This window comes from Drosophila bipectinata, chromosome 3L (genome assembly GCF_030179905.1).
Source record: "Drosophila bipectinata strain 14024-0381.07 chromosome 3L, DbipHiC1v2, whole genome shotgun sequence".
Classification (NCBI taxonomy): Eukaryota; Metazoa; Arthropoda; class Insecta; order Diptera; family Drosophilidae; genus Drosophila; species Drosophila bipectinata.
This window is the reverse complement of record NC_091738.1, coordinates 8,447,182-8,462,252: the sequence shown is the minus strand read 5'-3', so window position 1 is coordinate 8,462,252 and position 15,071 is coordinate 8,447,182. Positions and strand designations below refer to the sequence as shown.

At 40.6% G+C, this 15,071-nt stretch overlaps 1 protein-coding gene across 1 annotated transcript in view; it reads left to right on the top strand.

Annotated features, from left to right (window-relative positions):
* fz (frizzled class receptor) overlaps nucleotides 1-15,071 on the top strand; it is an 81,856-nt gene that overhangs the window by 18,118 nt on the left and 48,667 nt on the right. The window contains exon 2 of the mRNA XM_043209617.2: nucleotides 9,241-9,360. Coding sequence (XP_043065552.2) covers nucleotides 9,241-9,360 — 120 coding nt within the window. The remainder of the gene's footprint in view (nucleotides 1-9,240; nucleotides 9,361-15,071) is intronic.

Genomic DNA, 15,071 nt, shown 5'->3' with positions numbered 1-15,071 from the left:
TAGCATTTCGAGTGTGAAAGGTTTTGTATCTGACAGTTTGGCGCGGTGCGTAAAGAGGGAGAATCTACAATTTTTGCAATTTGTACGTGATATGATAACTGAGGGTTATCTATCCTTGAAAACGGTGCCACCAGGGAGCCTAATCGAATTGATTGATTGCTTTTTTGTTTTTTATTTCAAACCAATCAGAGAAAACTGAGTTTAGGGATAAACGCTTTGAAATTCAATAAAGTTGAAATCGAAATTTGTAAAGAAATGAGATTGGTTTGCAGCATGTGAGAGGAAAGAGGAAAGTTTAGATGGGATATTGAAATGATACCTCAGTTAAATAAAGACTCTGAGAATTATACAGAAGCCTCTGAAGCTTGGGGCTCTAAAATACTCGCCAATTTAGGAAATAATTCCTGGCTTTCAGCAATGACATCTTATGGATGTTCTCTCCCTTTACTATCATAGCTTGATCTTCCATTTCCTAGACGCTTTGTCTCGGCACGAGCATTTCGTTGATGTAATTTGATGCGTTATTATTAAAATGATATATAATTTTGAGCATTAAATCCCCAGCTGACAGGCCCAGTGGAGCTTTGTTCACTTTTCTCTGGCTATGGTACTGACTCTGGTACTGAAGACTCTTTAGTCTCCATAGGATCCCTGGCACCTGCCATAACTTGTTGTTCTTGTAATTATAATGCTGTATAGTGTCCAGGAGCGAGGGAAACCGGCTCGAACGCCTTCGTCTAACTGTACGTGTAGCCTGGCATCTCGACCTGATCGCCACTATCCCCATTTCCATTCCCCATCCCAGACCGATAGGATCCCCACTTCTTTGGAGTATCCCCCATCTCCGCATCCATCTTTGATGTACGTGCATGTACTTCAGAAGCGTCCAGCGCACACTTTTTGCCGTTAGCCGCGTGGCTTGTGGCGTATCTGTATCTCGGATGTTGCATGCCACAGACGCCACATCGCCATCGCTGTTGGAATCATAGCCGCACCGCCGCCGCAGCCACCACCGCCGTTGTTTGCGTCTTGAAATCGTAACAGTAACAGGCTTTATGCAAATTGTTGTAATATTTTGTGGGTTCTATGTTGACTGTTATTACACTGAAATAAAATCAAAGGAATGAATGAAATAAACTAACAATAAAATAGAAAAAAGGAACTTTATTATCTTATCTTTAAAGTTTCTATAGATAACATTTAAAACAGTTTTTTATGATTATTTTATTGGTCTAGGTCTAGGTCTAAGTCTTGTTCGAGGGAGTTCTCTACCTGTAGACTCTTTCTCTTCATGATTTTGTTCTTATTGCGTGTAACCAAAGTTTTAGGAAAGGGGCGGTGTCAGGAGAGTGGCTTAATAGTGGGGGGGTTAGGTGTGGTGTGTGGAGTATGGGGCATGGAGCATGTGCGGCTGGGAGGATGGCACTTCAAATGGACCGTTGGCTGTTATGGGCTTATAGGCGACACTTCATGAAACCAAATTACCGTTTTGGTAGTTTGAATCTGACAAAGCTCATTGGGCATCTCACTTTATGGCTGCCTCCTCCTACGGGGGGCATGCAGCATGGACTATTTACAGTCAACTTTGATATATGGCTAATGATCGCAGTTAAGCTGGGGATTTGTCACAGATGGAAATCTATACGGGGGCGTGGTAGGTAGAAATAATATTCACCTTAAGTTCTTACTCCATAGCTCCTATTTAAAATTTAAAAATTGTATCATTTCGCTGCCAAAATGCTGGCATAAATAATCAAAGAATTTTGATAAATGTTCCACATTTTCAGGGACAAATTGTCTCGAATATTTCTTAGTCATGACTTGAGTATCATCATCGTGGTCCGCCCATCTTCTCCCCTCAATAAGCGGCAGTCACGCCCACTTTAACACGGGTATGGCCCCTATAGACCCCCTATAGCCCCCTGTATGGTCGCCCTGGGATATCGCAGGCATATAAATTTCAAGAGCAGAGCCACCACAAATTTGTGGCCAGCAAACACGTTCCTCTCTATTAAATTTCATAAATTTATTAAATTATGCCCCGCCGTCAGGCTGTGAGCCAGAAAGCGAAGACAAAACAGAATACCCGATAAAGTGGCTTAAATATATATAGAACATGCTACAAAGAACCAGTAAGAGTAAATATTGAATAGAAAAGAAAACCAAAGAAAAATCCCACCAACTGAGAAAGAAAAAGGGGGGAATCTGCTCATTAGTTGATGTCATTTCTTGAGACTCGACAGCCGACTAAAAATTAATATGTCAAATTATGCACCAGACAGGAGTGGAAAATGATGGCTGTAGAGAGGGGACCGAACACCTCCCACTCTGGGCCACTTTTCCAAAGTATTTTCCCCGTTTGGCAATTAGAAAGAAGCGGCTGAAACGGCTGCCAAAATGTCAAACCGAAAATTTGCTGCGTTTGCGGCTGTCTCATGTCAGTGTCAGGGTACAGAGACAGGAATAACCGGGGAGATGGAGGGCAAGGAGATGCCAAGACGTGACCAGGTACAGGTTTTGGAAGAAAGTGGGAATGTTCTCCTCAAGACTGCACCTGCTTCCAGCACTTCAAATGGCTTTTAGCCTACTCGGCTTGTTGCAACATTTTCTTGGTTACAGTTACCAACAATTTTGGCAACAATGTTGGAGAGCTTTTGATGGAAAATATTCAAGTTTTAAGGTAGTACTTGCATAATTTTCTTACAAAATATTTTCTGAATTAATTTCGTAAATAAATGGCAAACAAACGCCACATTTTCCGCCTTTCCATCATGCTCAAGTATTTCAGGCCTCGATTTGCATTTGACTTAATGCCCCCTGATGCTGAATGATGTTACTGGAGATCTGTTAACTATACTGGTATCTGTTTATATCGGTTAGCATGTTTAACGTGTATTTGAGACCGTCAGTTGGTCAATGAGTGTCAACGTCACGTTGTCAGTGGGCCCCACCCACTACCTCAGGCCCATTCCCCCAAACACTCCACTTGACTGGGAACTACGTGATGTGCATGGCCGATAAATATTTGTTATATACTTAAATCGGGGGAGAGCAATATCCCTCCTAGATATATATGCGTAAAAGTTTTGTGTGGGGAAAAGCTTTAACTCGGGTTTAAGTTGGTTTTAAGTTGTAAGCATTTAGTTGACATTAACTGGGATTTGTATGCTCGAGCCTCGAGGGGGCCACAAAGTTGGCTGCCGGTATTGTTTATCGGATGTGATAGCGGGGACTGAAATATGTCTTGCCCTCCAGCACAATGGGATTATTATGATAGATGGAGTGTTTGCAAATGATCCAAAATAAGAGAAACCATGTCTTGGGGGTTAGTTGGAAATATTGATGGGAATGCGATAAGAAATTAATTTTTATATTTGTATACCCTTTCAACTTTGGTCAGCATTGTAACTTTGGTCAGCAGTACCCAAAGCAGTGAAGGTGACATCTCCGATCCTATATTCCCTGAGATCTAATGGAAAACATGTTTTTTTGTAAATTATAAATCGGAAAATGTAAACACCCATATTTCCATTGCCTACTTTTAAGGGCGCCTAGAAGTCGTATAGTAACAAAGAGTAAAATTTTACCGTTTTTTTGCATAATATAACATTCCAGAAGATGCTTTAATTTGTGAAGTATTCAATAAAATATTTATAAATAATTTTTTTAAAAATAGCGCCCTCCTCCTCGATTCTCATAGGTTGCACTTAAGCAGGCCCGAAAATTCGGAAAAATAATAAAAAAAAGTATTTTTTTTTCTTTTTTTTTTTGTAATTCTAATTGTTCTTGTAAGTGATGTTGGAGTGTTGGTTGTTGTAAGTTTGGTTGTTTTAGTGTTTGGTTGTTACTGTAACTTTTGTTGTTGTTGTAATTTTTTGTTGTTTTTGTAATTCGTTGTTGTTGTAATTTTTTGTTGTTGTAATTTGTGTTGTTGTAATTTTTGTTGTTGTAATTTTTTTTGTTGTAATTTTTTTTGTTGTAATTTTTTGTTGTTGTAATTTTTTTTTTTAATAAATTTATTATTCATTATTTTATACCTTCTTCTTGAATTGTTGTTTTATTAAATTATACCCGATCATATCTTATAGCTGCCATATACATATTAAACTGATTAATCGTTAATGCTATAACTTTGGTGTTATAACTTACGAGGCGACTTTTTTCAAATTTTTTTTTACAACAAATTATTTTGATAATGAAATTCCTATGGCATACTATATTAGATATTGGAAGTATATATTCCATCCGAACTTATCTTATAAGTTATAACATGAACTGCCACCTTTAAATTCTTGCTAATTATTTTAAAGAGCTATAGAAGCTTATATTCCATTTTGAAGAGTTCACCCTAATGAGTACCCTTGAATCGGAGCGCGACAAAATTATGAATATTTCATGTAATTATTACGAAAATTATGGCGGCCACTCACTGCCGCAACCCCTTTTTTTTTAGTCAATGGCCAATTACGTAGGCTTCCTCTGAAGGAACGGGTCAGACAGAGGCTACCACCTGTGGTCCTTTATAAATATTATATTCATATGAGGGACGCATCATGAAAAATTCGCCCAGCTTAACACCTTGCATGTGATGTCGTTTTGTTCGGTTTTACGTGACTGGGCCCAACTCTTGGACCTGAAATGACCCGACAACAATTCACATGTCCCCGGGACCTAAACCTTGTGCCGCGTCACCTTTTCAAAGGGAATGGAAGGAAAAGTACGCAAAAATTTCAAACAGATGCTCATTATAAAATATCCATTAAAATTACATGGGCCTGTAATCAGGGGAGGCGAGTCCGGGGAGGGTGGGGTTGCTTAGCCAGAGGGGCCAAAAGGAAGATGCCAATGCCATTTAACCCACCGCTGACACACCTTCCACTTGGCCGTTTCCCTTTTGTGGCATCGCTTTCGGCATAATTTGCATGCAGCCAAGTGTAGGCCTTAACAGCAATTTTTGTTTGTCTCCTTGATGGTCTCCTTTTGGAGGCATTTCTGGTTGGCCCTGAAAGGGTTAAGCGCCCAACAACAAAGAGGGGCGTTAACCCAAAAAGAGGAAATCGCGCCAAAAGTTGTTGGGCCTGCGGTCCCTAAAAACCCCAACTGTTTCCCTTACCATAACACGACCAACATATGGACGGGTCGACATTTTATAGCCTCCGGATCGGTTTCATTTTTTTGTCGGGCAGACCGCAACCCAACCAAAAATACCAAAGGAAAAAAATTATTCAGACCGACCGGGATGAGAGGAGCTTCAAAAATCCTCCAATATCGAATCAAAGTCCTTAAATCCCTTTTTTCCCCCTTTTTTCTTTTGGCTTTTAATAAAGTGTCGACATGTGTAATTTGTGAGGGGGAATAGGGGGGCTTATATTGGGGGCATGAGGCTTGACCCCCAACCAATAATATTAATAAATTATGAGCAGGAATTCTTTTTTTTTTTTTTATTTATTTTCCGGCGGCTTCTTTTGTGTTTTGGTCAGCAAAGAAATTGTGTGACTTTTGGGGAACTTGGTGTCTTTGACTCTTTTGACTCCTTTTTATGATTATTATTCCGGGTATTTCCAAGCATTTGAACTCTTGACCCGAGTGGAAATTTGCTTGTCCCACTACATCTCTCCTTCTCACATCCTTATTGAATTCAAATTGTTGTTTTTCTGTCCGACTGCCCGCCAGTTGGGTTTTTTTGTTTTTCTGTCCCGCCCGAAGGAGAACAACCGTTGAGTTGACAGCCAGGTCCTTGGGGACTCTGGTCGTCCTGCCTATATCCTGCTGTTCGAATCCACCCCCAGGACACTCGTCCGCCTATATCCGTCTCGTTTGTTTGGCTGTTTGCTCTCTTTTCCAGCCGCCTTCCACCGTCTACTGTCTGTGGCCCTGTCTATTTTGACTTTAACAACGTCAGCAACACCCCCCGACAGGCATATATACATATAGATACCGTCTGTATAGAGAGAATCATCATTAACGCTGTCCGAGGGTTGTCTGCAACTATATGGCCCAGACCATACAGTGGTTCTAATAATTCTTCCCTCAGAATGGTATTCCCTAAATTTCCATTGACTTTGAACCCACTGTTCCTTTGTGAATGACGTGCCCTGTGTTTCTGTTGTCTCATCTCTGGGAGTCGTAATAATTTGCAGCTTCCACCATCATCATCAACACGCCCCCAACTCAAACGTGATTCGGTGGTCCAGCTGGAAGAGTTCCCTCTACCATCTACCACTGGCTCCAGTCTGCAGGCCAATCCTCCCTTTCATACCCTTTGGCCTTTCATAACTCGCGACGGGCATAAAATTTATCTATAATAAATTAAAAACTCCTTAAATGTTGGCAAAACTTGGTTTATGGCTCTGGTCCTCCTTTGGCCCCTTTGTTCCTTTTATATTCCACGTCATATCCCTTTTTTCCCGCCCATTTTTTGTTTGGCCAGCAGTAAGAATACAAAAAAAATATATATATAGAAAAACTGAAACAAAATTTTCTATATTGTTGTTGCCACTTTGTAAGGGCACTGTAAGAAAAATATGTAACTTCCAAGATAGGTAACTAGCCTTCCAATTTCTAAAAACATTTATTTACCTCTTTTTTTGTACTGTGTAAGAATTAAATAGTGGCTTGGGCTAAGGTGGACCACTAACTCTGGCCGGGCAGTTTAGACGCCTGTCCAAGTTTGGCTTTTAGCTGCTGCTGATGGTCGGATGCTCACGCGGCCGGCATGAAAACTTATGTCGGCGGCCTTTGGGCGCAATTATTTATACATGCCTCATAAAAATCGCAAGACAATGGTGCCCCAGACTGTGGGGACCCAGACTGAACAACAAAAAAAAAATAAAAACCAGTAAAGGGACAGAGAATCCAACTACAGTGCAGTGCAGTCTTTTGTGGCCACTGGCCAATGTTGCAACTAGTTGTTGTTCCTCCAAGAGGAGTTGGGGTTACAATTACCCATAGAATAGACCGTCTGTTTGATTTGGTTTGGTAATAAAGATAGATCGATGGATCGTATACAGGATGTGATTGCCGATCCACCAAGGAGATAAAATATTAAGTGGAACGAGGCTGATAAATATTTTGATGATGCGCGGCGATGGTGCGATTGGACAAACAATTTAATTAGCTTTGGTATTGTGCCACAAAACAACTTTAGTTGGTAAAGTTTTGCAGCAAAACTTTAAGCCAAAAACTGTGTATTTTTATATATTTTTGAGTCCCTCTCGAAAATAACTTTTTGATGACTTCATAAAACTCAATCACAGTGGCCACCGAAATTGTTTAATTCAACTCCATTTACCGCCTTAGCCCGCCAAAGCCCCTGGAATTACCCTCATCATTCGGAATCCCTCAACATTAGTTCATTAAAATTTAAATTTAAATTTTCATCGCTGACTTGGCTTAAAGCTGGCTTAAGCTTGAGGAATAATTTCGGTTTTTGGCCGGCAATTTGGACCAGTTTCCTGGCGCTGCTTTATGTTATGGTTGCGGATCTGTTTCTTTATGTGCCCCAAATATCCGTAAATATTGCCCCAGTCAACAGTTTGGAGCGTGTCTTCCCGTTCCAACTGAAATTTCTTATCGAAAGGAATCGGTCTTCCCCCAAAAATATCCTCCCCAGAAGCAGCAGAAAAACGCAATTTGCGCCGCTAACTTAACGATGATTGCCAAAAACGTCGAGAGTAAGAGAGCTGGCAAGGATGTCTACCACGGGGGGGAGGATTTTAAATTTTTAATGGGCCCAGACAGAGACAAGTCGGAGGTTGGCCAGGGGAACAGCCAGACAACACTTTCGGGGCGAGTTTGCTCTTTGACAGAGAAACTGACGATTGCTGAGGGGACCTGGCCTCCGGATCTACATTCTATTCTATGGTCTGATGAGTCTGCACATGGAAAAATATTACATAGAAAAAATAAAATATATAAAATTTATAATATGATGCTAATTGCATCTAAAAAATTTTGTATACAAAATTTGGAGAAACTTCTGTATACTTTTTCTAAGGGTAACGTCTGTTATCCTATCTATATCCTATTAAGAAAATGGCTCTCATTAGAACTGAAAACATATTTATAAAATACAAAGATTAAGCTTTCTTTAAAAATTGTAATTCCAGTTTTTTATTTTCCCAAGTTTCGAAGTAAAGTCCAGAGCTCTTCTTTATGGCCAAGTTCGAGCTCACTTCTAGAGAGTCTCAGAGTCTCTGTGGCGATTTTTTTCTGGCGACCCCTTCCTTTGTCTTTTCCCGCCTTCCATGGACTCCTTTTGAGTGCGTGCGTGTTTTTGGTATCTAAAATTCAAATCTCTTGTGGTTAACAATGCGCCAGAACTCGGAACTCCCTTTGTATCCATACCCCCCGGTTAGGAAACAACTCTGCAATTGCCTCAAACTGTCAGAAGTTGTTTCACAGTGGGACTTGCTTAGCCCATGAACTCATCTTAAAGTCTGATTGAAAAGTGAGACGACTTATTAAGGTTCCACTGTAGTTGTTTCAAGTGCGTTTGCATTGTTGCCACACTTCGTAATGCAATTGTTGCCGCCTGGGGTGGATTTCGCCCCCGCGTTCTAGAGTTCTGGAGTTCAAGGTTGAGCTGGGTTTTCGGTTTCATGTATTGAGTTTAGATGTCCCTGCCGGGAAAATCTCATTAAACTGCAGTTATTGTTCGGGTTTGGACTCCGGAGCAGAGACACACTTGCCAGGACGAAGAGATTTTCGTTTAATGGGGGTTGTACTTGGTCCCTGATGTGAACTCTGAGTATTTGTCGCCCCCGAGGCAGAGCTGTGCTCTGAAATTTATGCTAATTTGAAGCTGCCATGCGAGTTACTACCTATCTCTAATGGGATTTTGTGAGAGTGGGTTGTCGTGTTGGGATTTTGAAAGGATTGGATAAAGGACCAACCTCCAATCTTCAATCAAAACAGCGCATTCGAATAATCAGTTTTTCTTTTAAAATGTGTCTTGATTGAAATCGATAATGTACACAATACTCTCCGATTTATCAGTCCCTTATCCCTTGAGCTTATAACTCATATCCTCCTCCATTAATTTGTAGGCGTTCGCCCATAAGCTCCTTTCCGTAATCCCCTTTAATTACAATTCTCAATCCAATTTGGCACACATTAAATTTAAGCCTTATTAATTAATCGTCGCCTGCAAATGAATTTCCTCCTTTGTAGGCTTCTCTTTTTAGCCTCCTTGCTCCACTCCTTGCCCTACTGACAATGTCCTTTGTATCTTATTTTCAGGATCTCCATGACTGCGGTGCTCCCTGCCATGCCATGTTCTTCCCGGAGAGGGAGCGGACCGTGCTGCGCTACTGGGTCGGATCCTGGGCGGCAGTCTGCGTAGCCAGTTGCCTGTTTACGGTAAGTGTCTAATTTTAATTAATTATTTATATTGGGCTTAGTATTAGTTCCTTAGTTCTTTAAATTTAAGAAAAATATCAACTAATATCCAGACTCTTTACTGCCCAAGGTTTTGAATATCCTTGAATGGCTGAGTGCTTCCATATTTTTATCAGAGCTCTAAGGTAAACACCTTTCACGGTTAGCAACGAGCGAATCCTGCTCCTCCTGCCGGTCTATTATTCAGGGGAGAAAAGGGAAGCCAGGACGAAGGCGTTGGCACTTCAGCAAATCCCACGCATTGACATATTACCTGTCAGCGCATATTTTTCAATAAACTTGGCAAAACATATGCAGAAGCCAGCTCACACACTCACCAAGGACCCAAGGCGCTCTTGGCAAGCAGGATATGTGTACCTTTGGCAAGGCAGCCAAGGACTCCTTTACTGTTCGCCTTGGCATGTGGCATGTGCGAATGTGGCGACTGTGGGAGGACAAATGGCAGAACAAAAGTAAATTTCAAATATTATTAGAATTGCCCTTTGATATTTCGGAATGTCCTGGCAATGCCATCCGCACTCCTGCTCCTTCCTCTGCAATCCGACAATACTCGAATGCCTTCAGGATGGATGAGCTTTGAACTAATATTGGAAATAGTTTTCGCATTGTAATCCTTGCATTTCTGTTTGTGGGGCAAATCAAATTGAAGATGTGGGGTATTTGAGAAGCTTAAGGTTGTAAGGAAATCCTTAAAGAAAAGGATATTAGGATAGGCCCTCCCACTCGAAGATAGAGACTATTAAAGACTTGCATATATTACCAGTATCTCCACCCTATCGCTACCCATAACCATAAATCAATCAATTGGCTGTCTAATTATCTCATCTCCCCGGAACTATTCATCATGCGAGAGGTCCTCATTCCTTTACTTTCGAATATGGAAATCAACTTGTTAGTCGAGCCATCCCACCATCGTGGCATTTTGTATCTGTTGGTTTTTTTGTTTGGCTCGTGGATGAAATGACGGGAAAAAATTTGAATAAAAAATCAATTTATGGGGCCGCCGTGGACCGAGCTTATGACAGGCTCTAATCAACAGGGAAAACAAGGGGGGGGAGTGGGGCATAAAGGAATGCGGTGCCTGAACCATATCCTGTGCTTATAATTCCCAAGCAATCAAACGGGTGGAAAATAAAGGACGAGGACGAGGACCCGAAAAAGCACATCTATCAAAGCTGGATAGGTCCTGACTGACACAAACACACACGTCATAAAGTTGTGCTACATCCATCAACTTATGAGGGAGAGGGGTAGTTTTTTTTTTGTTTGGAGGGACGGCCAGGATCTGAGGTGGCAGACAGCCTCAGGGAAAATTTTCACTCGCAGGACTTCATGTTTTGCATGCTGTTTCAGTGTCGTTTGCTCCATGTGTGTGTCATTGTGATAAATTTTTGTCATTGCATATAATTTGTCGCCCATTGTCAGTGGCAGATACTACAGCGCCTGATGCGGGGCGTGGCATATCAGTGCACCAACAAATTCTATGCAAATTTCGGAATTTGTTTTTTCAAGTCAAGGACTTTTATTTGGTAGCACATTCTACTTACTTTTTACGATTATGATTATGTTCTGTGAGGGTTTTCAATCTCATTTTCATTTTCAGTGGCATGTTTTTTCCTAAAAAATTAAAAAACTAAAAGCATTTAATAATTACCTTTTAGTTTAGTTCCTCCACTACTTTAATATGTCAACTAACAAAGGCTTGATAGTATCCTTTCAGTTCGCACACATTTAATATGTGAATGGCTTTTATAGTCCTTTCTCCTCCACTGCCATTTGGCTCTGTTTATATATGGATGTGAATAGTGCTCGATACAGTGCTCTCAATAAATTCGCCATGAAATGTGGACTGTGTTTGCCTGTGTGGTTGTTTATTTTAATAAACTTTCTCTTTCAGCCCATATGGCATATGTGTGTGGGTGATAAAAAATTGCAATGCCATAGAAATGTGTCATTGAGAATGACAAACGGATGATGGAAAAAATTGTGACACACGAGAGCATTAGAAAATTGCAGTTGATACTTTTGGCCTGGATGGGCTGGAAAATAAATACGTTCGCACAATACCTCTCTCTGAAAATATTTGCAACATAGACTGGCAAACTGGCAAATGTTTGGCTTTATGCTTGAACGGCTTCACATCTATGGCTATATGTATATGGATTTTTTAGTGACATTCAAGGGAATTTGCTTTTCAATAAATAAAGTGCTCGGCTAATTGAATGGAATGACGAGAGTATGAAAGCCAAAATATTTTAAAGGCAATGATGAAAATGGCCACAAGAATAATTTAACATTTGAACGAAATTGATAAACAAGACTTTCTTAATATATAGAATGTTTTTGGGAATTTGAAAAACAATTTGTGACAATTTCTCATTCTGAATTCTTTTCATTGCTGGAGGTGCCAGAATGTAAACTTCCAGTCGAGGTAAAGTTACTGAGGAAAAGTAATCCCAACTTTTCCCCCAGCCAATTTTCTATGACAGCGCAAGTTTTGCTCAGCTTACAGGTGACCTGGGGAGACCTGGGGAGTAACCTTTAGGGCTTTTCATTTCAAGTATCAGGCAAAATTATAAACAAACACATTTTATTTCAATTTTCGCGAACTAAAACAAATATTATTCGTACCCACGAAAAGTTTTCCTGCGCGACAGGTGGAATTGTCAAAAGGAAACTTATGGCTACACGAGAGGAAACTGTGGGTGGTTGGGTGGTTGGGTGGCTGGGCGAGTGTGTGTGCCACATCAACTGTCAACAATCAACACCTTTTTCATTAAACGCATTAGATGCGATGAGACAATGAGTGACTTTTCCACCGCCCCTATCCCACTTTCCCTCTGTGACTTGACATTTGTTTTCCAATGAAAAGCGAAAAGGGGAAATGACATTGCGTGTATAGTATGTGTGTTTGCTGAAAGAGCAAATAATCGTAGAGGATGTTTCGGGTGTAGTCGTTGACTTTGATGACTTTTTCTTAATTACAAAACCTGCAGCAGTACACAAACTCAAACAAAAATAGGAAAAATTGGAAAAGGAGGATGGTGAGGCACTCCCTGGCCCTGAGGCAGAAACTGAAAGTTCACTGAGGCGCATATTTTGATAGTTGGGTCTGAAGATGATATGAGCAAATGTGTCAGCTCATGCTGACTGCACTGCACTAGCCCCAAAAAAATAAAAAACACATCCGAATTATGCATAACCCATTTGAACTTTTTTTTCTACCATTTCCCGACCGAAAAACTTTTTTGTCGGTTTTCTTGTTTTGACAGTTGGCTTTAGTGGGGCGCCCCGCAAAGTTATTAATAGTTTTAAATATGCACAAAATATTTAATCATTGATATGCATAAAAAATGTTCCATAAACATCAAATGTCAGAAACAGCAAATACGAGGCTTCACCGCAAACATTCGCCACAAAATTTATGCCGCAATCTCTGTCCAGCCTGACTAAAATGTTTATGTTAATAGTTAGTTATTCTAATAGACGATCCACCTTCCAAAAAAAAACCTAAAAAAAAAAAACAAACAAAAAAGACCAGACCATTGTTGTTGTTTTCTTATGCAAATTTATACCATTTTTGTGTTAGTTGTGAGTTAAATCTAATTTATGCAAAATTCAAAAACTGCCAACCGCTGGCAAAGCTCTCAAAGCTTTTCTGTGGCTTTCAGTTTTCAACACTCCCGGAGTCGAGTCGGGGGACACTGGGTGGGTGTAACCACTTTAGTTTTTGGGCTGATTTTAATGACCCGAACTCTACAGAATTTATGAGCGCTAAAAATTGAAATTACCCATTTTTTTCATTGGCATGAAGGCGCGGCTCGAGTGAAGTAATTTATTCCAAGTTGCTTGGCGAAGATGTTTGGCTTTGGAAATGGGGGAAAAACTAGTCGAGAAAAGTTTTGAGGTCGAAAACTTAGCCGAGGTCTTTAGGTGAAGGTGTCGTTTTCTGTATTTTAATTAATTGAAGTGCATGGTCTTTGATTTTATGTTTAAACTTTAAAATAAAATTTATTTTATGGAGGTTGTTAAAGCTTTCATGATCTGACAGATTCTATTTATTTTCATGGAATGATTTCCCAGTAGAAGCCGTAACATATATCCAATGCTTGGCAAGCTCTTCTACATTTTCTGACACAAGTGCCACTCAAACTTAGCGCATCTCCATTGCGAATTTTCCTCTAAATTTCATGTGGGTGTGGCCCCCGAGACGCCAAGTTTTGGGGCAACTTCCGCTCTCGGTGGCGCATAATTTTTCGAAGGGGGGCGTGCCAGCCAAATGTTTCAGCATTTGCAGCTTATTTTGTTTCATTTGTAGCTAGTCACACCTACAGCAACCACCCATCCATGCGTGCCACAACAAATTGTTAGAGGAAGAGAACGAGGCGGTGGGGGCGTGGCACTGCTAGCTACATCCTCTAGTTCTGTTGTTGTCTTTGGCATAAATAAACAATTCAATTCAATTTCTCAGCTTGTTTCTTCTGCAGCGGAGCGTTGTCAACAAAAGGAGTTACAAACTGGCTCACAGACCCCCTGCCCATGCCCCTGCCACTTACGGAATATATTTTGCATTTTAATGAGGATGGTAGCAGCAGAAGGGGTACGGATGCGTAGGTGGAAATTAGATGCAAGCCATGGCTAAGAGAACTATAATTTCGAAAAGACCCATTCGAGTAAGGGGAGAACCCAAAGTGAAACGATTTCCAAGTGAATTAATTTTTTGTACAGACTTGCAAGTACATGGAAAGAAAATCTTGAAAACTGGGATTATCTCAGATTAGTTCTTTTTTAAGGCTTTTGGAAATAATTTTCAGTGTAGAGCCATAGAGCTAGTGTGGGAGATGGATGATAGCCACGACTTTCAGTCGAGAAGTGCGTTCTGCATGTATGAATAATTCAGAGGTCTCGTCGTGGCAACAATAATACCCACCACATTAATGCAATGCGAACAACTCAAACACAAACACACAACTGGCACACAGATACACACATGCACACCCACACCCAAACACCCATACACCCACACACACTCTCCACTTCCAGTCAACTGTTTCCCTCTGTTAGTTTTGTAATGATCAAATTAAATGACTTGGCTTGGGTTTCGGTCGGTTCGGGGTTTCTGGTTCGGATTCTCTGGTTCGGTTTAGACAAAAGACTCCTTGGTCTGGCTTAGTGGAATGATAATGAATTTATTTAAATGGCGCGTAATCAGACAGGCAGCAGAGAAATTGGGCAGCAAGGATACACTCTGCGAAGGACGAAGGAAGTCTAATGTGTGAGTTTGCGGTTCGGAAAGCTGAGAAAATGGCCAGAGTGTGTGTGTGTTTGTCTGGATATGTAATTGCTTTTAAAGCTTTGAGGAATTGTAAGCCATTATCTTGGCAATATATCGGATTCTCTTCTGGCTCTCCAATGTCTTTCTCAGTGCATTCTCTGACCAAAACCATATTTGATTAGTTTTCGGTTAGCCAGACCAACTGGCAATGGCTGATAAGTCGAGTTAATATATGCAACGTCTCAATTAGGCTATTTAGAATATTATTGATTGAGTAGGAAGCCTCAATATTTCAATTAACATATTTTCCCAGAGACCACACTGCGTATGAGCAATAAATAGGGCTCATTTTCATTATAAAATAAAGTATCTGCCATCTGTGAGAAACTCCCATTAG